At 41.6% G+C, this 22737-nt stretch overlaps 1 protein-coding gene across 1 annotated transcript in view; it reads right to left on the bottom strand.

Moving 5' to 3' along the window:
• LOC110502713 (CUB and sushi domain-containing protein 1) overlaps positions 1-22737 on the bottom strand; it is a 510046-nt gene that overhangs the window by 73724 nt on the left and 413585 nt on the right. The window contains exons 37-40 of the mRNA XM_021580963.2: positions 14052-14156; positions 1567-1685; positions 1277-1346; positions 1048-1164 (exon numbers count right to left, since the gene is read on the bottom strand). Of these exons, the coding sequence (XP_021436638.2) occupies positions 1048-1164; positions 1277-1346; positions 1567-1685; positions 14052-14156 (411 nt within the window). The remainder of the gene's footprint in view (positions 1-1047; positions 1165-1276; positions 1347-1566; positions 1686-14051; positions 14157-22737) is intronic.

The raw sequence follows: 22737 nt of genomic DNA, 5'->3' as shown, positions 1-22737 counted from the left end.
AATCATTTAATGCATTCAGCAGACATTAGCATGGCTCATTTGATGTGGTTTATTTTCACCTGTTGTGCTAGCCTATTTTTGTCAAGCTACATCTTATCGGCATGTTGAGAGAAACTATTCAACACATAATTTGTTATGATGGTACAAATGATTCCGCAATATGACATTAAGATCAGCTCGTGTTTTTCCAGGGGAAACACAGAAGTGGGAAATTATTATAATCAATTTCAGTGTGTTTTTTTGGTAAGTTGTGTTCTGTTAGTTCAAGGCCTAATGCTGGAGGAAAGCATTTGCCACTTGGTGATGCTTAGGACAATCCATTGAAGGATAATCTTGTAGTTATGCATCCATATACCACTTTCTTACAATGCTTTATTCTACCCAGTCTGTCTGTCCTAAAAGCTCAAATCAGCGTCTGCAAAAGCATTTTTTGTGTCTTATAAAAAATATTGGGCCGTGTAAACAACACAAACGTATGCATTGTTGGTATACACACAGTACAAAATTATTGTTTTTATTCTCACTTGGAGTGGCTGCTTGATAAGGCAGAAAATTGCTTTTGTATATCTCGATGTGTTACAATATTTTTCTTAGGTTGGGTAAAGAACATTTTTGTGCTCAGAGCCTGAATAGCTGAATAGCTTTTTAAAATCACACACAATTACCTAACATCTGGAATGGTTACTTTGTTCTGGACTCATTTGAACTATGAAGAACCACCAATATGTGGTCTGCAAACAACAGCTCTCTTGTCGAGTTGCTGTGACTTTGTTTTGTTTTTACATCTGATATTCGATAAATATAACATTTTAACGACCACTTTTATACAAGGTAATTTGATTAGTATACTTTACGGATTTAAACTCACAGCAAAGGTTAAAAAAAATGTTGATAAATAAAGCAAGAGGGGGGACCCACTATCCATTTTCCTGAGGACTACCTTTTGTTAGTTCCAACAAAATGCAAAAAAATAACTCTATTATCGCTGACCTTGTTAACATTAGCCATGGCTCCTCATCATTATTGTTACCATAGCAGGTTCCTCACCATATCCAACTGGTAAAAGAATCCTCCATGTACAATCCAGGTTACCAGGGTAGTTGCCAGGGAATCCAGGACTTAAAATAACATTGGTCAAGTCATGTACTGTTCCACCACACTTTGCTGGAAAGGAAAAAGCACATAATACACATTGTAAAATAGTGCAGACAATGAATAGCACTGAAACTGTCAAAAAGAGCCTTGAATGTGACTATTTCAAAGTAAAAGTTCTTACCAATGCAGAGTGGGGGAGGGTAGTTCCAGCGCCGCACGGTTCCTGGCATACATGATATATGGGAGTGGCCCTGGAAAAGAGTTTCCCAGCAGAAGTAAAGGCAGGGGGTTTCTCTCTAAGCACACTGAACTCAGAGACAAATCACTGTTTGCCTCTGTTACTGAGTTTACCGTGCATACACGTGACTCAGCACACATCTCTGCACATTTACTTATTGAATAAAGCTTTAAATGTTGACATAGCAGTGGGAATACAGCAGACATGATTCTCTAAAAGACAAAAGCTCTCACCTGCAGCACGTATCCCGGTTCACAGCTGAATGACACTACTTCGTTGACCATGTACCTGTCCCCTGTTTTGATCCCGTTGGCAGGCACCATCGGCTCCGGACAGGTGGTGAGACCAACGGCTGGATGAAGCAGAGAGATAAAACAGGTGTCACCATGTCTGGTTAGGTAGAATACTTAATGTTGCACATCACAAGAATGTTTGGTCTTTATTCCTCAGTTTGGTGATCATGTTTTGAGACTTATGTGTTTCAGAGTTGCACAGTAGTTATCAAATCTGGCGCAACAAGAGGCAAACACATTGGAGAACATTGCAAAGCCAATTGGATGTGATTATTGAATGCTGTGAACAGGCTCTAGTATAGCCTATGGCTAATTAAATAGAGAAAATGTAGATTGGTTTTGTCATGATGACGTAATGATTTTAGTAAGTTTAAGTTTTGTATATTCAAATAATTTGTCATTTGGATCAAGGGTGAAACAGTACAGAGGGGGGTCCTCCCACTGATTTTTGTTGTTGACATTTTAAAACGCATTTCCTGTAATTCTACACAGTTTTACATTACTTATTGTGCCTCTGAGGGGTATTTTAAGGGGTATATGGAATGGTATTTTGAAAACACAGTATAAGTGGAAGGATAAGTGGAAGGCTGTCCAACAGATATCTTTTGGGGAAAACGGCTAACTTCCTGCATTTCAACACATTTGGCCATGGGGCAGAGAGAAAAATTTGCTGTTTTATAGCTTATCCCATGCTATTCTTCACAATTTGCAATTAGGATGATAGAACATTTAGCAGATTTAAAGTTAATTTCCTGCTACTCTACACATTGTTCCATGAGGCTGAGAGAAAACCTTGTAGTTTTAAAGTAACTGTCCAGTGAAAATCTCACTTTTAAAAGTTTATATTCTGCCAAGGCAGCAGCTACTCTTCCTGGGGGTCCAGCAAAATTAAGGCAGATATATAATTTTAAAAACATTACAATACATTCACAGGTTTCATACCATTCTGTTGTTGGGGTAAGCCCACACCATTCCAACACAGAAAATGTGCTTTTTAACATAGCTTTTCTTCCCAAAAAGTTTAATTATTTCACTCATATCGTAATTAATTATATGTCATATTTCATAGAAATCTGGAAACACTGGTTGACCTTTTGAAAAAATGTAAACTGTATAACTGTTTAATGCACCATCATACCAAAATCATTTAATGCTTAAAAACAAAAATGGATGAATAAGATATTTGCCTACAGAAGTGAAATTTCTTAATTAATCCTTACAGAACCGTCCAAAAACGAATCCTGTGAAATGATGTCAACACATACTGGAGGAGTTACTAGCTAGCTACAAGTGGCTAGCTTAGCTAAAGAATTAGCTACAGTACGTTGGTCGGGGTGCGCATGACCCGAATGACACAATGATGAACCACCAAAGGCACACCCCATTTCTGTTTGAAAATTGAGAAAGAGGAGGAGTTCAAATCAAATCAATCAAATGTTATTTGTCACATGCTTCGTAGACAACAATTGCAGACTACCAGTGCTTACTTATGGGTCCTTTTCCAACAATGCAGAGTTAAATAGTGACACAGTGAATAACTAATAAAAAATAACGAGTAAAATAACCTGGCTATATATAGGGAGTAGAAAATACCATCGTTATATACAGGGAGTACCAGTACAGAGTCGATGTGCAGGGGTACGAGGTCATTGAGGTAGCTATGTACTGTACATATAGGTAGGGGTAAAGTGACTTGCAGCAGCGTATGCGGGGAGTGTGAAAGTAAGTGTGTATGTGCGTGTGTGTGTGTAACAAACTGTAAGTCACTCTGGACAAGAGCATCTGCTAAATGACTAAAATGTCAACGTAAATGTGTGAGACGTCAGTATGCATGTGTGTGCATGTTATGTGTGCGTGGGTGTATGTAGAGTGTGTGTGTGTGTGTGTGTGTGTGTGTGTGTACTGTATGTGTGTGTTGGGGTCTTGGTGTTAGTGTGTGTGAGTATGTGGGTAGAGTCCAGTGTGTGTGTGAATAGAGTCAGTGCAAAAGAGTTGCTGCAAAAAGGGTCAATGCAGGTAGTCTGGGTAGCCATTTGATTAGCTATTTAGCAGTCTTGTTTAGAAGTCTTGTGGCTTGGGGGTAGAAGCTGTTGAGGGTCCTGTTGGTTCCAGACTTGGTGCATTGGTACCGCTTGCAGTAGCAAAGTGAACAGTCTGTGGCTTTTGCAATTTTTTGGGCCTTCCTCAGATACTGCCTAGTATAGAGGTCCTAGATGGCAGGGAGCTTGGCTCCAGTGATGTACAGTACATGGATCGTTTATCGTGCCCAAAGTCGACCGCTAAAGCTAATTTCATGCAATTCTAATGACGTGGTCTTATGCTTTCTGTGGGCCCCTGACCTCCAATAATATATTTTTGGATTTTAAAGAAATAATTGGGGGGACACGAATCGACCTGTTCTGAATATTGGGGGGAGACATGTCTGCCCATCCCCCATGGCAATTTCACCTATGATTTGGATGGATAAACCCACAGTCGTGGGAAGGTAATGCTGATAAATGACTACAGTTGGGGTACCCAGGTGCACAGGGTATTGACAAAATGATGAAGCTATAAGTGCCATTTCTGCTGTGTAACCTTTGTCTCTATGCTTTTGAATTTAGAATGCAAAAGCTGTATTGTTAAAAAATCAGACAACAGCATAACCACTGATCTGCATTATGCAAATACATTATGTAATTAAACATCTTTAAAGCATCTTTCAGTAGGTTAAAACTGTACACACTGCAGTATGAGGCAGTGAGAGAGCATGTTGCCATGACAACCAAGTTAGTCAAGCCAATGAAAGGAGAACCTGTATAAATTCGCCTTGTTTGGATGTACGACTCAGCAGATGGCACTGTGCTGTTGTGAGTGTGTGTAAACTGCCTCATTGTTTCTCTCCCTATCAATGGCAAAGCACTTTCACATGCAATGCTTAGTCCTACAATACCAAACACGAAAAAAGGTAAACTGTTTCAAACAGGGAAGCCCAAATGGCTGTTGGGGGATGGGGTGAGACTATGGAGATTAAACATTAGCTTTGGTTCCTGGAGAATTCACAGCAGAATTCGGAGCAAGTTACTTTCAATAGATTTTAAGGAGCATGTGCTCATGTTCAGGAGGCGGTTAGTGGAGATTAATACAACTGTATTAATACAACCGTTTGAACCACAAAAGGAAAACTGGGTATTTCTTTAAATGCTAAGGCATCAGAACACTGGCTTATACCAAACTACTAGCACATCATTTATTTTTATCAATATCACTTGTTAATTCAAATTCCATCTAGCTGACACTCACATTACACATACCAACCATTTCAAATGTTTTTCTGCAGAATAAATCAATAAAAAGCCACATGGCCATATTCTCTCAGATGATAAATGATAACCCTTGAGCATAAACAATCTGACATTTTCTCCACAAGCACAGAGGACTGATCCAGGCAGGAATTCAGCCTTCAAGATCTAGAAAGTCGAACATTTGATACACTTGTCTCGTCACCCGAGCTCTAACTAATTCACCATCTTAATAGGTGATCAAAACACGTGCCATGAATCTCTCAACTGCATAATAACTTTGGCACTTCGCAACCACTGCGCACAAGACAGATTTAGTCTCGGATCATTAAGATGCAGCCACAGTCATCCGATGCTAAACATTAAGAATGAACCTAAAAGTCAATGACAGCCATCTCCGTGCAAATTTAACAAGCTGCTTTCATTCTGATTATATCTATTTTTACAGTACAAGTAGCTCTGGAAATAAAACCATTTGGACAGTGTATGTCCTTTAAATACATTTCTTTCCCCTCTTCTGCAGAACATTGCAGAAATGGCATTTCTTTATAATGCATAACGCTTCCAGGAAGACATCCTGACAATTATGTGTAATATTCAAGAGAACTGGCAAATAGTATGTATTAAATTGGCTTAAACCATCTTAATTTGGAACATCATGACATTCTCAGCAGGTCTTAGTTTTGTCCAAGTCTATTTTTTTGCCCAGCATTTGCACATGCCTCCTTGGTCTGAACCTGCCTGTTCTTCATTATTTTATCTTTATTTGACCAGGTCATTTTCATTTATACATGTAACAGCGACCTGGAAAGGGAAGTGTTGCTATGGAGAGATGCAGGATATACAAGTCAATTCAAAGATAGATAAATTGGTTGCTGTTGCCATGTTTGAAGGAGGTTCCAGGTTGGCAATTGAGCCAGGACTCAAAGGTTAATATGCCTAATCTAGCATGTAAGTTTGTGTTGTGGGGCGTGTACCCACTGGGCACAGGTGTCAATTTAACGTGAAATGACATGGAAACACAGTTGATTCAACCAGAGTGTGCCCAGTGGGTAGTGACCAGAAGGAGTCATGACCTTCGTTAAATATCTCCTCTCCATATACAGTGTGGTTCGAATTTATTGAACCCTTGATAAAGATGAGTAAATATGATTGTATACAATAACTAAATAAAACACTGAGCTATGTTGTATGCTCAAAACAATAGTATAAATTAATATAATTCCATGAGTACAATTGTTCAGAGAAAGAGATTTGGCTTAACAGTAATATTATTGACACCCCTGTTTTCAATACCTTTCAATAACTCACCTTCAATAACTCACCTTATGAGGATAACAGATAAACATTTTATGAGTTGGAGAACACATTGGAAGAGATCTTAGACCATTCCCGGTGGTGGAAATAGTACTCAGTTGTCATCTTTAAAAGTAAAGATATCTTAATAGAAAATTTATAAAAGTAAAAGTTACCCAGTAAAATACTACTTGCGTAAAAGTCTTAAAGTATCTGAATTTAAATGTATTTAAGTACAATGGTGGAAAAAGTACTAAATTGTCATACTTGAGTAAAAGTAAAAAGTAAATTATATATATATAATTATTATTTTTTAAGCAAACCAGATGGCATGATTTTATTTTACGATTTTATGATTTTATTATACATTTTTATTAATGGACAGACCGGCACATTCCAACACTCAGACATAATTTACAAATGCAGTACTTTAAAGTATTTTTACTTAAGAGCTTTACACCACTGACAATTCCACCATACAGAATCCTTTCAGATCCTTGATATCCTTCATCTGCACTTATGGACTGCCCTCTTCAGTTCAGGCGTTAACATTTGTTGGATGACATGAAAATATAGCTCTTTGGTCATGCACACCAATGGTGGGTTTGCCATCGAAATGAAAATGCATGAGCAGAAATGCATGAGCACAATGATAGTCGATATATAGGGGTGTCTGAAATATAGGGGGGCAGGGCAATATGGCTGCTGGCCTCCGTATTAAGCTACAGCTCATACAGCGGTGAGAGAAATAATCTCTCGGGTCAAGATAAGAGACTGAAAACCCTCTTTATGACAGACCAGAGCCTGGTTTCCCGATAGCGATGGAACTTAGGCTTACAAGTATTTTAACGATGCATCTTTCTTACAGGGAGCACTGGTCTCGGGTCAGCTTCTCCATTCAAATATTTCCTTAACATTGTAATTATTTTCACAATACAGACGACGGATCAGCTCTTAGAGATATTACCACTTACGGCTTCAAATATTGAGGCGGCTTATCATAATGCTTACTCAATAAAAATGCACAAAATCGCATATTTCATTTCGCACATTATCCTTAAATATACTGAGACAAATTACAGACAGTAGCCTACAAGTAGCAAAATAGAACTCAAATGATTGAACATGAAACGTATTTCAACATGCAGTCATCTCAGTTTTCATTAGAAGCATATTTTTATGCTTTGTTTGTATCAATTGCAAAGACATTGGCAACTTTGTATTTGTAGTCGACTTTATTCTGAAGTTATTGGCAGTCACAGAGAGACAGATAAACCATGTTATTTTATGTTTAGTGGAGACCTTCAGTGTATAAAGTGTCATGGGAGGACAAAAAACCATCTAACGATGCACTTCGCTGTTCTATGGGTGGTCTGAGGCAGGTCTTAGATTGCGAGCATTTTTCAAGCACAACGTTAATAAAAATGGTTTTGGTAAACAGTTCTGAGATTTAACGATCCTCCTACAAAGGTTCTGAAAATTAACTTTAAGATGTTTTTTGAGAAACCGAGAACAGGTTATTTAGTTGTAAAGCCCCCAAATTTGGTAGGTTTCCTGGTTAGATCTACTGTATATCACATTGCACACTGGCTGCACATAGGGCCTATCCTTCTAAGTGGACTGAGAGAGAGAGTATACATCATGACATGCCACAGCAGCTAAAGGGCACTGTTTATTCTGTTGAGACAGAGCCAGGTGAGGAAAGCGGACACAGAGACAGAGGATCTCTGATGCTATCAGTGTCCACACAGCACAGATTGGGAGCCCATTTCAGAATACAAATAAGGAATTCACATCAGGCTCCAGGAGTCAATGGTAAAAATCTGTCTCCAATCCACCTAAAAGGCAGTGGTAAAAACCGGTCTCCAATCCATCTAAAAGGCAGTGGTAAAAATCTGTCTCCAATCCATCTAAAAGGCAGTGGTAAAAACCGGTCTCCAATCCATCTAAAAGGCAGTGGTAAAAACCGGTCTCCAATCCATCTAAAAGGCAGTGGTAAAAATCTGTCTCCAACCCATCTAAAAGGCAGTGGTAAAAATCTGTCTCCAACCCATCTAAAAGGCAGTGGTAAAAATCTGTCTCCAACCCATCTAAAAGGCAGTGGTAAAAACCGGTCTCCAACCCATCTAAAAGGCAGTGGTAAAAATCTGTCTCCAACCCATCTAAAAGGCAGTGGTAAAAACCGGTCTCCAACCCATCTAAAAGGCAGTGGTAAAAATCTGTCTCCAACCCATCTAAAAGGCAGTGGTAAAAATCTGTCTCCAACCCATCTAAAAGGCAGTGGTAAAAACCGGTCTCCAATCCATCTAAAAGGCAGTGGTAAAAAATCTGTCTCCAACCCATCTAAAAGGCAGTGGTAAAAACCGGTCTCCAATCCATCTAAAAGGCAGTGGTAAAAATCTGTCTCCAACCCATCTAAAAGGCAGTGGTAAAAATCTGTCTCCAACCCATCTAAAAGGCAGTGGTAAAAATCTGTCTCCAACCCATCTAAAAGGCAGTGGTAAAAATCTGTCTCCAACCCATCTAAAAGGCAGTGGTAAAAATCTGTCTCCAACCTATCTAAAAGGCAGTGGTAAAAATCTGTCTCCAACCCATCTAATAGGCAGTGGTAAAAATCTGTCTCCAACCCATCTAAAAGGCAGTGGTAAAAATCTGTCTCCAACCCATCTAAAAGGCAGTGGTAAAAACCGGTCTCCAACCCATCTAAAAGGCAGTGGTAAAAATCTGTCTCCAACCCATCTAAAAGGCAGTGGTAAAAATCTGTCTCCAACCCATCTAAAAGGCAGTGGTAAAAACCGGTCTCCAATCCATCTAAAAGGCCGTGGTAAAAATCTGTCTCCAACCCATCTAAAAGGCAGTGGTAAAAACCGGTCTCCAACCCATCTAAAAGGCAGTGGTAAAAATCTGTCTCCAACCCATCTAAAAGGCAGTGGTAAAAATCTGTCTCCAACCCATCTAAAAGGCAGTGGTAAAAATCTGTCTCCAACCCATCTAAAAGGCAGTGGTAAAAATCTGTCTCCAACCCATCTAAAAGGCAGTGGTAAAAATCTGTCTCCAACCCATCTAAAAGGCAGTGGTAAAAATCTGTCTCCAACCCATCTAAAAGGCAGTGGTAAAAATCTGTCTCCAACCCATCTAAAAGGCAGTGGTAAAAATCGGTCTCCAACCCATCTAAAAGGCAGTGGTAAAAACCGGTCTCCAACCCATCTAAAAGGCAGTGGTAAAAATCTGTCTCCAACCCATCTAAAAGGCAGTGGTAAAAATCTGTCTCCAACCCATCTAAAAGGCAGTGGTAAAAATCTGTCTCCAACCCATCTAAAAGGCAGTGGTAAAAATCTGTCTCCAACCCATCTAAAAGGCAGTGGTAAAAACCGGTCTCCAACCCATCTAAAAGGCAGTGGTAAAAATCTGTCTCCAACCCATCTAAAAGGCAGTGGTAAAAACCGGTCTCCAACCCATCTAAAAGGCAGTGGTAAAAATCTGTCTCCAACCCATCTAAAAGGCAGTGGTAAAAATCTGTCTCCAACCCATCTAAAAGGCAGTGGTAAAAACCGGTCTCCAATCCATCTAAAAGGCAGTGGTAAAAATCTGTCTCCAACCTATCTAAAAGGCAGTGGTAAAAATCTGTCTCCAACCCATCTAAAAGGCAGTGGTAAAAACCGGTCTCCAATCCATCTAAAAGGCAGTGGTAAAAACCGGTCTCCAATCCATCTAAAAGGCAGTGGTAAAAATCTGTCTCCAACCCATCTAAAAGGCAGTGGTAAAAATCTGTCTCCAACCCATCTAAAAGGCAGTGGTAAAAATCTGTCTCCAACCCATCTAAAAGGCAGTGGTAAAAACCGGTCTCCAACCCATCTAAAAGGCAGTGGTAAAAATCTGTCTCCAACCCATCTAAAAGGCAGTGGTAAAAACCGGTCTCCAACCCATCTAAAAGGCAGTGGTAAAAATCTGTCTCCAACCCATCTAAAAGGCAGTGGTAAAAATCTGTCTCCAACCCATCTAAAAGGCAGTGGTAAAAACCGGTCTCCAATCCATCTAAAAGGCAGTGGTAAAAAATCTGTCTCCAACCCATCTAAAAGGCAGTGGTAAAAACCGGTCTCCAATCCATCTAAAAGGCAGTGGTAAAAATCTGTCTCCAACCCATCTAAAAGGCAGTGGTAAAAATCTGTCTCCAACCCATCTAAAAGGCAGTGGTAAAAATCTGTCTCCAACCCATCTAAAAGGCAGTGGTAAAAATCTGTCTCCAACCCATCTAAAAGGCAGTGGTAAAAATCTGTCTCCAACCTATCTAAAAGGCAGTGGTAAAAATCTGTCTCCAACCCATCTAATAGGCAGTGGTAAAAATCTGTCTCCAACCCATCTAAAAGGCAGTGGTAAAAATCTGTCTCCAACCCATCTAAAAGGCAGTGGTAAAAACCGGTCTCCAACCCATCTAAAAGGCAGTGGTAAAAATCTGTCTCCAACCCATCTAAAAGGCAGTGGTAAAAATCTGTCTCCAACCCATCTAAAAGGCAGTGGTAAAAACCGGTCTCCAATCCATCTAAAAGGCCGTGGTAAAAATCTGTCTCCAACCCATCTAAAAGGCAGTGGTAAAAACCGGTCTCCAACCCATCTAAAAGGCAGTGGTAAAAATCTGTCTCCAACCCATCTAAAAGGCAGTGGTAAAAATCTGTCTCCAACCCATCTAAAAGGCAGTGGTAAAAATCTGTCTCCAACCCATCTAAAAGGCAGTGGTAAAAATCTGTCTCCAACCCATCTAAAAGGCAGTGGTAAAAATCTGTCTCCAACCCATCTAAAAGGCAGTGGTAAAAATCTGTCTCCAACCCATCTAAAAGGCAGTGGTAAAAATCTGTCTCCAACCCATCTAAAAGGCAGTGGTAAAAATCGGTCTCCAACCCATCTAAAAGGCAGTGGTAAAAACCGGTCTCCAACCCATCTAAAAGGCAGTGGTAAAAATCTGTCTCCAACCCATCTAAAAGGCAGTGGTAAAAATCTGTCTCCAACCCATCTAAAAGGCAGTGGTAAAAATCTGTCTCCAACCCATCTAAAAGGCAGTGGTAAAAATCTGTCTCCAACCCATCTAAAAGGCAGTGGTAAAAACCGGTCTCCAACCCATCTAAAAGGCAGTGGTAAAAATCTGTCTCCAACCCATCTAAAAGGCAGTGGTAAAAACCGGTCTCCAACCCATCTAAAAGGCAGTGGTAAAAATCTGTCTCCAACCCATCTAAAAGGCAGTGGTAAAAATCTGTCTCCAACCCATCTAAAAGGCAGTGGTAAAAACCGGTCTCCAATCCATCTAAAAGGCAGTGGTAAAAAATCTGTCTCCAACCCATCTAAAAGGCAGTGGTAAAAACCGGTCTCCAATCCATCTAAAAGGCAGTGGTAAAAATCTGTCTCCAACCCATCTAAAAGGCAGTGGTAAAAATCTGTCTCCAACCCATCTAAAAGGCAGTGGTAAAAATCTGTCTCCAACCCATCTAAAAGGCAGTGGTAAAAATCTGTCTCCAACCCATCTAAAAGGCAGTGGTAAAAATCTGTCTCCAACCTATCTAAAAGGCAGTGGTAAAAATCTGTCTCCAACCCATCTAATAGGCAGTGGTAAAAATCTGTCTCCAACCCATCTAAAAGGCAGTGGTAAAAATCTGTCTCCAACCCATCTAAAAGGCAGTGGTAAAAACCGGTCTCCAACCCATCTAAAAGGCAGTGGTAAAAATCTGTCTCCAACCCATCTAAAAGGCAGTGGTAAAAATCTGTCTCCAACCCATCTAAAAGGCAGTGGTAAAAACCGGTCTCCAATCCATCTAAAAGGCCGTGGTAAAAATCTGTCTCCAACCCATCTAAAAGGCAGTGGTAAAAACCGGTCTCCAACCCATCTAAAAGGCAGTGGTAAAAATCTGTCTCCAACCCATCTAAAAGGCAGTGGTAAAAATCTGTCTCCAACCCATCTAAAAGGCAGTGGTAAAAATCTGTCTCCAACCCATCTAAAAGGCAGTGGTAAAAATCTGTCTCCAACCCATCTAAAAGGCAGTGGTAAAAATCTGTCTCCAACCCATCTAAAAGGCAGTGGTAAAAATCTGTCTCCAACCCATCTAAAAGGCAGTGGTAAAAATCTGTCTCCAACCCATCTAAAAGGCAGTGGTAAAAATCGGTCTCCAACCCATCTAAAAGGCAGTGGTAAAAACCGGTCTCCAACCCATCTAAAAGGCAGTGGTAAAAATCTGTCTCCAACCCATCTAAAAGGCAGTGGTAAAAATCTGTCTCCAACCCATCTAAAAGGCAGTGGTAAAAATCTGTCTCCAACCCATCTAAAAGGCAGTGGTAAAAATCTGTCTCCAACCCATCTAAAAGGCAGTGGTAAAAATCTGTCTCCAACCCATCTAAAAGGCAGTGGTAAAAATCTGTCTCCAACCCATCTAAAAGGCAGTGGTAAAAATCTGTCTCCAACCCATCTAAAAGGCAGTGGTAAAAATCTGTCTCCAACCCATCTAAAAGGCAGTGGTAAAAACCGGTCTCCAATCCATCTAAAAGGCAGTGGTAAAAATCTGTCTCCAACCCATCTAAAAGGCAGTGGTAAAAATCTGTCTCCAACCCATCTAAAAGGCAGTGGTAAAAATCTGTCTCCAACCCATCTAAAAGGCAGTGGTAAAAATCTGTCTCCAACCCATCTAAAAGGCAGTGGTAAAAATCTGTCTCCAACCCATCTAAAAGGCAGTGGTAAAAATCTGTCTCCAACCCATCTAAAAGGCAGTGGTAAAAATCTGTCTCTAACCCATCTAAAAGGCAGTGGTAAAAACCGGTCTCCAATCCATCTAAGAGGCAGCGGTACAAATCTGGATCCAACCGATCTAAGAGGCAGCGGTAAAAATCTGTCTCCAACTGATCTCAGAGGCAGTGGTATAAATCTGGCTGCAACTAATCTGAGGCAATGGTAAAAATCTGTCTCCAACTGATCCCAGAGGCAGTGGTATAAATCTGTCTCCAACTGATCTCAGAGGCAGTGGTATAAATCTGGCTCCAACTAATCTGAGGCAATGGTAAAAATCTGTCTCCAACTGATCTAAGAGGCAGCGGTAAAAATCTGGCTCCAACCAATCTAAGAGGCAGGTAAAAGGTGGAGACATCAGATTTGAAATCATCCAGTAGTCTTTGTATTTATTTTTGGGTTAACAACATTTCGGTTGTAATGCACTTGTCCTTATATTGTAAAAAGGTTGGCACTTCATCTAGCAACAAGGGTTTGTGTATGTGTAGATTATGTATTATTTGATCCTGTTAAAGTACATTGGTTTATACAGCACAGTAGAGATTCAAGAGGGGGCAATTGTTTGGTCTATGGTCTTTTGTTGTTCGAGTGAAAGTAGTTGAGTGGGATGGCATCCAAAGGCAAGCTGACAACCTTCTAAAGGCTATCATTTTCCCTTAGACAGGTTACTGTATTCAAATCAGTCTTACTCAGTAGGCTACAGTAGTGAATTAATAAACAGATGGACAGAATGCCAACTATGATGACAGCTTTGGTAACTTTTCTTAAGCTTTTACATATGTCTAAAATGCACAAACCTCACCCAGAGCTTCTTAATTCTGGACATAAAAAAGTAAAATATCCCTATTGAGAGTTTTTGATCATGATATTTTTAACTGCATTTGTAGGTGATGCTGCTACAAACCCACTACATCTTTGTTATAAACAAGGATGCACAGAGAGAGAGAGGGGGGATGGAGAGAGATAGATTGTTTAAGCTAAATGTAATTTGCAAAGGGGAAATTTTGTGGATTCCTTTTTTTCCGTTACAGTGACAGAGGGTATGGAGATAATTAACATTTCACAATGAGACACACTGTACTCACTTTTGTACTCAAGGTGGAATCCAGCGGCAACAACACTGATATCACTCTGGAAGTGAAGGTAGAGCTGGTTGGAGGTACTATTCAGCAAGGCTGGAGCAGTTGTACCTGAAATGTATCACAGAAGAAATCCACTTTCATCTCATTGTTGAAAGAAGTCCATTTGCACTACTGATTATATATGGATGTTCTCTTGAGGATTGGTATGTCAAATGACTACAGTTTATATTGATAGCCAAAACAGAATAAGGTGAACAGCTGTTTGCTATTCTATGGACTTTTTTCCTCATTTATAAAATGCAATCATTTTTGGAAGACAACCAAAGGAAACAAACGGGAAAGGGAGGAAGAGGAATCCAAAATATGAGGATAAATTCTGACAGGCAGTGGCCATTGAAGTTTGTCGCTGATCTTCAGCAAGAACTGATCTCCCAGGGGAGAGCTCTCATCAAATCAAATCAAAGTTTATTTGTCACGTGCGCCGAATACAACAGTGTATATTACAGTGAAATGCTTACTTACAGGCTCTAACCAATAGTGCAAAAAAGGTATTAGGTGAACAATAGGTAGGTAATGAAATAAAACAACAGTAAAAAGACAGGCTATATACAGTAGCGAGAATATAAAAGTAGCGAGGCTACATACAGACACCGGTTAGTCAGGCAAAGGCAAAGGCTTCCAAGGGGCAGTCAACCATCTGACCACTGTTAGGGGCAAAGTACAATTTAAACACCCACAGCTGCTGAAAGACGATGCCCAGAGCTTACCCATGATGTTGCGCAACGATTTAAGTCAATAAGTCATTGTTTTAGTCAAAGTATGATACATTTGAGCATGATGTTGAAAATTCATGGAAATCCGTGTCAATGCAATGTCTTTTCCTATGAGATGACATGCAAATACTTATCTGACTACGTTTCGTTTCAGGGCTGGGTTTTATTTGAAAGTTACCACCCACCAGCATGGCATTGTTAATTAATCAGAAACACCTGCAATGTTCTTCCTCTTCACGAGGCATGATTGAGCTGAGCCAAATAGCCTTTCAATGTCCACTTGGGCTCCTGAGCCATGAAGCATATAAAAATAGCACCTCCACTTTTTTTTACATGAAAACGATAATTTTAAAAGTTTCACTTAATTTTTGAGCTCGCTTGTATTACAAAATATAAACTGTATATACAGTGCCTTCAGAAAATATTCACACCCCTTGTTCATCGGGAGCTTCGTGAAATGGGTTTCCATGGCCGAGTAGCCACACACAAGCCTAAGATCATCATGCGCAATGCCAAGCGTTAGCTGGAGTGGTGTATTGCTCGCCGCCATTGGAGTGATAAATCACATGTCTCTATCACAAACCGTTCAATACTTAACCATATTACCGGAGCTTCATCACATTCTTTCAAACTATTTCTAAGGTGGATTCGTGGCCACAATTTTTGGAAGAAATTTGGAGATAACAATAGATGTCAAATATATTGGTTTCCCTATCCATCTGTTGCAAAGTTTCCCCAAAATGCTTATGACAAATCCAGCTCCAGAACCAGCCTAGCCAGCTGGCGTTTTTTTTTATAAATACGGTGTATAAAAAAAACAACCTAGCAACAACAGATAACATTAGCTAGCTAGATAAGGTTAGCAAAATACAGGTTACATGTAACTGCCAAAATAAAGGAAACACTTCAGTAAATGAGGGATACAAAGTATGTTGAAAGAAGGTGCTTCCACACAAGTGTGGTTCCTGAGTTAATTTTGCCATTAACATCCCACCATGCCATGTATAATGTTCATGTATAAAAATGCCCATTATTTTGGCTACCATGGCTAGAAGAAGAGATCTCAGTGACTTTGAAAGAGGGGTCTCAAAGAAGCATAGGGGGTTTAAAGGGTGTGTGTGTGTGTGTGTGTGTGTGTGTGTGTGTCTTAGTCACCAACACCAGATCTCAACCCAATTGAGCACTTATGGGAGATTCTGGAGCGGCCTGTGACAGCGTTTTCCACCACCACCAACAAAATACCACAAGCATTTCGCTACACTCACATTAACATCTGCTAACCATGTGATTTGATAACAAATGATGGAATTTCTCATGGAAAATGGTGTCGCATCCTTTCAATAGAGTTCCAAACACCTGTAGAATCTATGCCAATGTGCATTGAAGTTGTCTGGCAGCTCATGGTGGTCCAACGCCCTATTATTACACTTCATGTTGGTGTTTCCTTTATTTTGGCAGTTACAGTACCTATCGTTAGCTAGCTAGATAAGGTTAGCATTCTAGCTAGCTACACTGACAACTGTTCACGTGGATATCACCATGTTTACATCCCTAATTCGTGAATATGTATTAGGAGCAATACGTCATTCTTCGGAGGTAGAACCTATACAAGCATTTCCTCTCTAGGACAGGAATTATGTCGAAATAGGGGCGGCAACTTCCTCTCAAGGGTGCCTTTAAAAAAGTCTACAGAGCTCACAGGAGGCTATCGAGGTGGTAGAGTAATTAATGAGTGGTATCCTTTGTTTTGGGATGATATCCTTTGGCTCAGGCTGCTAAAAATCTGAACATAGTGTTCACTATGTGTAAGCAAACATGCTGTTGAAAAAGAGAGTATGTTGTTATATAACCTGAAGCAGTGTCATTCATCACTTGTATCAAACTTTATAATAGCAGTGTCTGGTGTCTTCGGCATCGGTCAGTTTAATAAAGAAATGTTGAAACTCCCCTGGTCAGTTTAAAGATACAGTAACAAATTATGTTGATACACCAGTTCACTAGCAGGCTTATATATTATGTTCAAACCCCAGCTCACAAGTTCTTTGACATAGTTAAAGAAAAATTGTTATGCTTTTCAACAATGTCAAACATATTACATGTTTATCCTCCAATCGAGCCATCTTCACAGATTTTAGAGCTATACTATGAGATGGCAAAATACCCTTTACTCACTCATGACAAACTGTTGACTGACCAAATACTAACGTTTATATTCATTCACATTAATTAATCTGATAAAATGAATAAAGTTCTCCTGGAAAATACTGACTTGATAGATATTAACATATGGGCACCTGCAAATCATGTTAGTGAGCCACCAACTTTGCAATGGGCTTCTGTAATGTAATGGGATCCAGCATAGCATGGCAGTAGAAGAACGGGAAGGTATAAGATAGTCCATTATGCTGATGATTGGGGTCTGTAAAATTCTTCTTTATGCTTGAATGACTTGACTAATAATTTTGGGATTAAGTTTGACAGCTCCGTAGAGCTCATCCACTGTCCAGCTATTCAGAGGTCCATCATTTATATTAGTGAGACAGGCATCTCCAGCATTTCTAGAGCTTGTCAGATAAGTCACATATGAGCTTAAAATGTATTTTGTGGGATTAAATCTGGCACATTTAGAACGTGCATGTGATTAGGGAGTCTAGAACCGTGCTATGATTTAAGAATTTCTTGATGTGAACTTTCAGCCAATGTAACGCTCGTCAGAAGAAGTGGACCAAGGTGCAGCGTGTTCATGATACTTTATTTAATCTGAACACCAAACAAAACAACAAAAGAACAACGAACGTCACGTTCGGTAGGCTACGCAGAGCTAACAAAAAACAACATCCCACAACCTAAGGTGGCAAAACAGGCTGCCTAAGTATGATTCCCAATCAGAGACAACGATAGACAGCTGTCCCTGATTGAGAACCATACCTGGACAAAACATAGAAATAAAGAATGCCCACACAAATCACACCCTGACCAACCCAAATAGAGACATAAAAAGTCTCTCTAAGGTCCGGGCGGAGTCCGCACTCGGTGAGGCAAAAAAGGTGCGGACTCCGGCTGCAAAACCTGAACCTATAGGGGAGGGTCTGGGTGGGCATCTATCTGCGGAGGCAGGTTCTGGTGCGGGACGTAGACCCCGCTCCACCTCTGGCTCAACCCACTTAGGTGGCGCTTCTGGTGCGGGGATCCTCGTTGCCTACCTCGGACTGGGACCTTCTCCGCAGGCCCCGGACTGGGAAACCTCGCTGCCGGCCCCGGATTGGGGACCCTCGTTGCGGGCCCCGGACTGGGGACCGTCGCTGGGGGCTCCGGACTGGAGTTCGTCGCTGGGGGCTCCGGAATGGAGTTCGTTGCTGGAGGCTCCGGACTGGTGGCCGTCGCTGGAGGCTCCGGATTGGAGGCCGTCGCTGGAGGCTTCGTGCCATGACCCATCACTGGAGGCTTCGTGCCATGGATCATCACTGGAGGCTTCGTGCCATGGATCATCACTGGAGGCTTCGTGCCATGGATCATCACTGGGCCATGGAGACGCACTGGAGGTCTGGAGAGCAGAGCTGGCCAAATCCGTCCTGGCTGGATGCTCACCCTAGCCTGGCAACTGCGGGGCGTTGGCACAGGACGCACTGGGCTGTGAGAGCGCACCGGAGACACTGTGCGTAGAGCCGGCGCAGGATATACTGGGCCGAGGAGGCGCACTGGAGGTCTGGAGCGTAGAGCTGGCACCACCCCTCCTGGCTGGATGCTCACCCTAGCCCGGCAACTGCGGGGACAGGATGTATTGGGCTGTGGAGACGCACCGGAGACACACTGCACAGAGCCGGCGCAGGATAACCTGGACCGAAAAGACGCACTGGAGGCTAGATGCGCTGAGACGGCACCATCTGTCCTGGCTGGATGCCCACTCTAGCCCGGCCGGCGTGGGGAGCGGGAATATAGCTCACCGGATAACATAGCCGCATAACATGGGGACTGCCTAGTCACTCTCTCCTCATGGTAAGCACAGGTAGTTGGCTCAGGGCTATAACCTGACTCCGGCAATCTCCCCGTGTGCCCCCCAATTTTTTTTTGGGGGGGGGGGGCTGCCTCTCGGGCTTCCGTGCTAGCCGTGTCCCCTCGTAACGCTGGGCCCCTTTTCTAGCTGCCTCCGCCTTCCTAGCTGCCTCCGCCTTCCTAGCTGCTTCCACCTGTTCCCATGAGAGGCGATCCCTTCCGGCCAGCATCTCCTCCCACGTCCAGGATCCTTTGCCGTCCAGGATGTCCTCCCATGTCCAGTTCTCCTTACCACGCTGCTTGGTCCGTTTGTGGTGGGATGTTCTGTAACGCTCGTCGGAAGAAGTGGACCAAGGTGCAGCGTCGTACGTGTTCATGGTACTTTATTTAATCTGAACACCAAACAAAACAACAAAAGAACAACGAACGTCACGTTCCATAGGCTACGCAGAGCTAACAAAAAACAACATCCCACAACCTAAGGTGGCAAAACAGGCTGCCTAAGTATGATTCCCAATCAAAGACAATGATAGACAGCGAGAACCATACCTGGACAAAACATAGAAACCCAAAACATATAAATAAAGAATGCCCACCCAAATCACACCCTGACCGACCCAAATAGAGACATAAAAAGGCTCTCTAAGGTCAGGGCGTGACAGCCAAGAAGCAGGGAAAATGTATTTTTGTAATTATGGCTCATTTGGTTGAAATATTTACAAGGAAAACCAATCATGAAGTACAATTTAAAAAAACATTAACCACTGGGCATTCATCTCTAAACATGATGAAGCAAAACCATCAATAAATGCCAAAGCCACAGAATGAGAAAGGTATCCAGACAAACTGTCCCTATCTAGGGACGGCAACAGTAAATGAGCAACTTTGGAGTCCTATATTTCCATCAATCACAAATGAATCATGCTTCAAATGTAAGTATTTACCGCAAGTCATTAAAGCCACAATCTGTTATTCATGTTCCAGTCTAGGAATACCAAACTATGCAACGACAGCAGCTAGAGTAATTGGACAGAGACTTTGTCAACAAATTTCATGTTTAAATCAAATCAAACTGTATTTGTCACGTGCCGAATACAACAGGTGTATTAGAGCTTAGTGTGAAATGCTTACTTACAAGCCCTTAACCAACAATGCAGTTTAAAGAAAATATTTACAAAAAATAAATAAAATAACAATAACGAGGCTATATACAGGGGGTACCGGTTAGTCGAGGTAATTGAGATGTGCATGCAGGTAGGGGTAAAGTGACTATTCATAGATAATAAGCAGCGTAGAAAAAGGAGGGGGTCAATGCAAATAACTGCCATTTGATTAACTGTTCAGCAGTCTCATGGCTTGGGGGTAGAAGCTGTTAAGAAGCCTTTTGGACCTAGACTTGTTGCTCCAGTACCGCTAGCCGTGCGGTAGCAGAGAGAACAGTCTATGACTACGGTGGCTGGAGTCTTTGACAATTTTTAGGGCCTTCCTCTGACACCACCTAGTATAGAGGTCCTGGATGGCAGGAAGCTTGGTCCCAGTGACGTACTGGGCCGTACGCACTACCCTCTGTAGCGCCTTGCAGTCGGAGGCAGAGCAGTTCCTATACTAGGCGGTGATGCAACCAGTCAGGATGCTCTCGATGGTGCAGCTGTAGAACTTTTTGAGGATCTATTGACCCATGCCAAATCTTTTCAGTCTCCTGAGGGCGAATAGGCATTGTCGTGCCCTCTTCACTACTGTCTTGGTGTGTATGGACCTTGATAGTTTGTTGGTGATGTGGACACCAAGGAACTTGAAGCTCTCAACCTGCTCCACTACAGCCCGTCGATGAGAATGGGGGAGTGCTCAGCCCTCCTTTTCCTGTAGTCCACGATCATCACCTTTGTCTTGATCTTTACCTATCTTTACCTACCAATTTTTCAACAGCATATCCTCATCATTTGCACATTTTACACTGTTAATAGTCTGGGAGACAGAGAACACAAAGCATTTTTGACAGTTTAATTAAGAGAATTATCCTAATGGATTTGTTACCAAAAGTAGAATGAAAAGCCTGATTATAATGGGTGAGGGTGTCAAAGATGTAAAGGCAGACCACACAACGATGGAGGAAACTGTGCATCTTAATGTGTCATCACACACAATACGGTCTTCACCCCTCCCCTCTCTCTTATCCCCACCTAATGTCACTGATTGCTGATTTGGAGATATTTCACCAGTGTTAGAGATGACTCAGTGGCTGTGCCATCTGGACAACCAAGCTCAAAATGGAGCCAAATTAGCATTCTATTTTCCTTCAGATTCTTATGCAACCGTCACCAGGTGCTCTCTGGCATCATTATTTATTCATTCGCAAGATGGGCCAGACAACCTTTTTCGGTGGTGGAAAGTGAACCAATATATTCAGCATGAGATCTGGGCATAAACACTTTGCCTTAAAGCACACACAACTCCATCACAGGAGGTTGGTGGCTCCTTAAATTGGGAGGACGGGCGCATGGTAATGGCTGGAGTGGAATAGGAAGAATGGTATCAAATACATCAAACACATCATTTCCATGTGTTTGATATCATTCCATTTGCTCTGTTCCAGCAACTGAAATCCATAGTTGCCTGACCTTTGGAAAGCCTGTTGTCATGACACTAGCAGAGTTCATTACAGGCTTGTAGAAGGCATTGTTTGAGACATGGCCACATATATCTCTTTTGGGAGGTACAAAAAAGGTTAATCCCCCATTCCCCCTGCAGAAGACTCCCTTCTTGCTCTCCTGCTGGGGAGACCAGGCTAACAGATATGCACATTTTACATTTACATTTACAGTTAGCAGATGCTCTATCCAGAGCAACTTACAGTTAGTGCATTCATTTTAAGATAGCTAGATGGGACAACCACATTTCCTCAGTTATAGTAATGAAGTAGCTATCAGCAAAGTCAGTGCTAGAGGGAGGGATCAAGTGCAAGTGGCATATCACCAGTCCAAAATTTGGACACACCTACTCATTCAAGGGTCTTTCTTTATTTGTACTATTTTCTATATTTGAGATACTTCAAAGTAGCCACCATTTGCCTTGATAACAGCTTTGCACACTCTTGGCATTCTCTCAACCAGCTTCATGAGGTAGTCACCTGGAATGCATTTCAATTAACAGGTGTGCCTTGTTAAAAGTTCATTTGTGGAATTTATTTCCTTAATGCGTTTGAGCCTATCAGTTGTGTTGTGATAAGGTAGGGGTGGTATACAGAAGATATCCCTATTTGGTAAAATACCAAGTCCATATTATGGCAAGAACAGCTCAAATAAATAGTGAAACGACAGTCCATCATTACTTTAAGACATAAAGGTCAGTCAATACGGAAAATCTCAAGAAATGTTCAAGCAAAAACCATCAAGCGCTATGATGAAACTGGCTCTCATGAGGACCGCCACAGGAAAGGAAGAGCCAGAGTTACATCTGCTGCAGAAAATAAGTTCATTAGAGTTACCAGCCTCAGAAATTGCAGCCCAAATACATGCTTCACAGAGTTCAAGTAACAGACACATCTCAACATCAACTGTTCAGAGGAGACTTTGTGAATCAGGCCTTCATGGTCGATTTCCTGCAAAGAAACCACTACTAAAGGACACCAATAAAAATAAGTGACTTGCTTGGGCCAAGAAACACGAGCAATGAACATTAGACCGGTGGAAATTAGTCCAAATTAGATTTTTGGTTCCAACCACCATGTCTTTCTGAGACACAGAGTAGGTGAACGGATGATCTTCGCATGTGTGGTTCCCACACAGTTGGAACTGTGTTGTTATGGTGTGGGGGTGCTTTGCTGGTGACACTCTCAGTGATTTATTTAAAATTCAAGGCACACTTAACCAGCATGGCTACCTACAGAATTCTGCAGAGATACGCCATCCCATCTGGTTTGTGCT

Source organism: Oncorhynchus mykiss, chromosome 23 (assembly GCF_013265735.2).
Source record: "Oncorhynchus mykiss isolate Arlee chromosome 23, USDA_OmykA_1.1, whole genome shotgun sequence".
In the NCBI taxonomy this organism is placed as follows: Eukaryota; Metazoa; Chordata; class Actinopteri; order Salmoniformes; family Salmonidae; genus Oncorhynchus; species Oncorhynchus mykiss.
The sequence above is the reverse complement of the archived record's forward strand: the minus strand, read 5'-3'. Positions and strand labels throughout refer to the sequence as shown.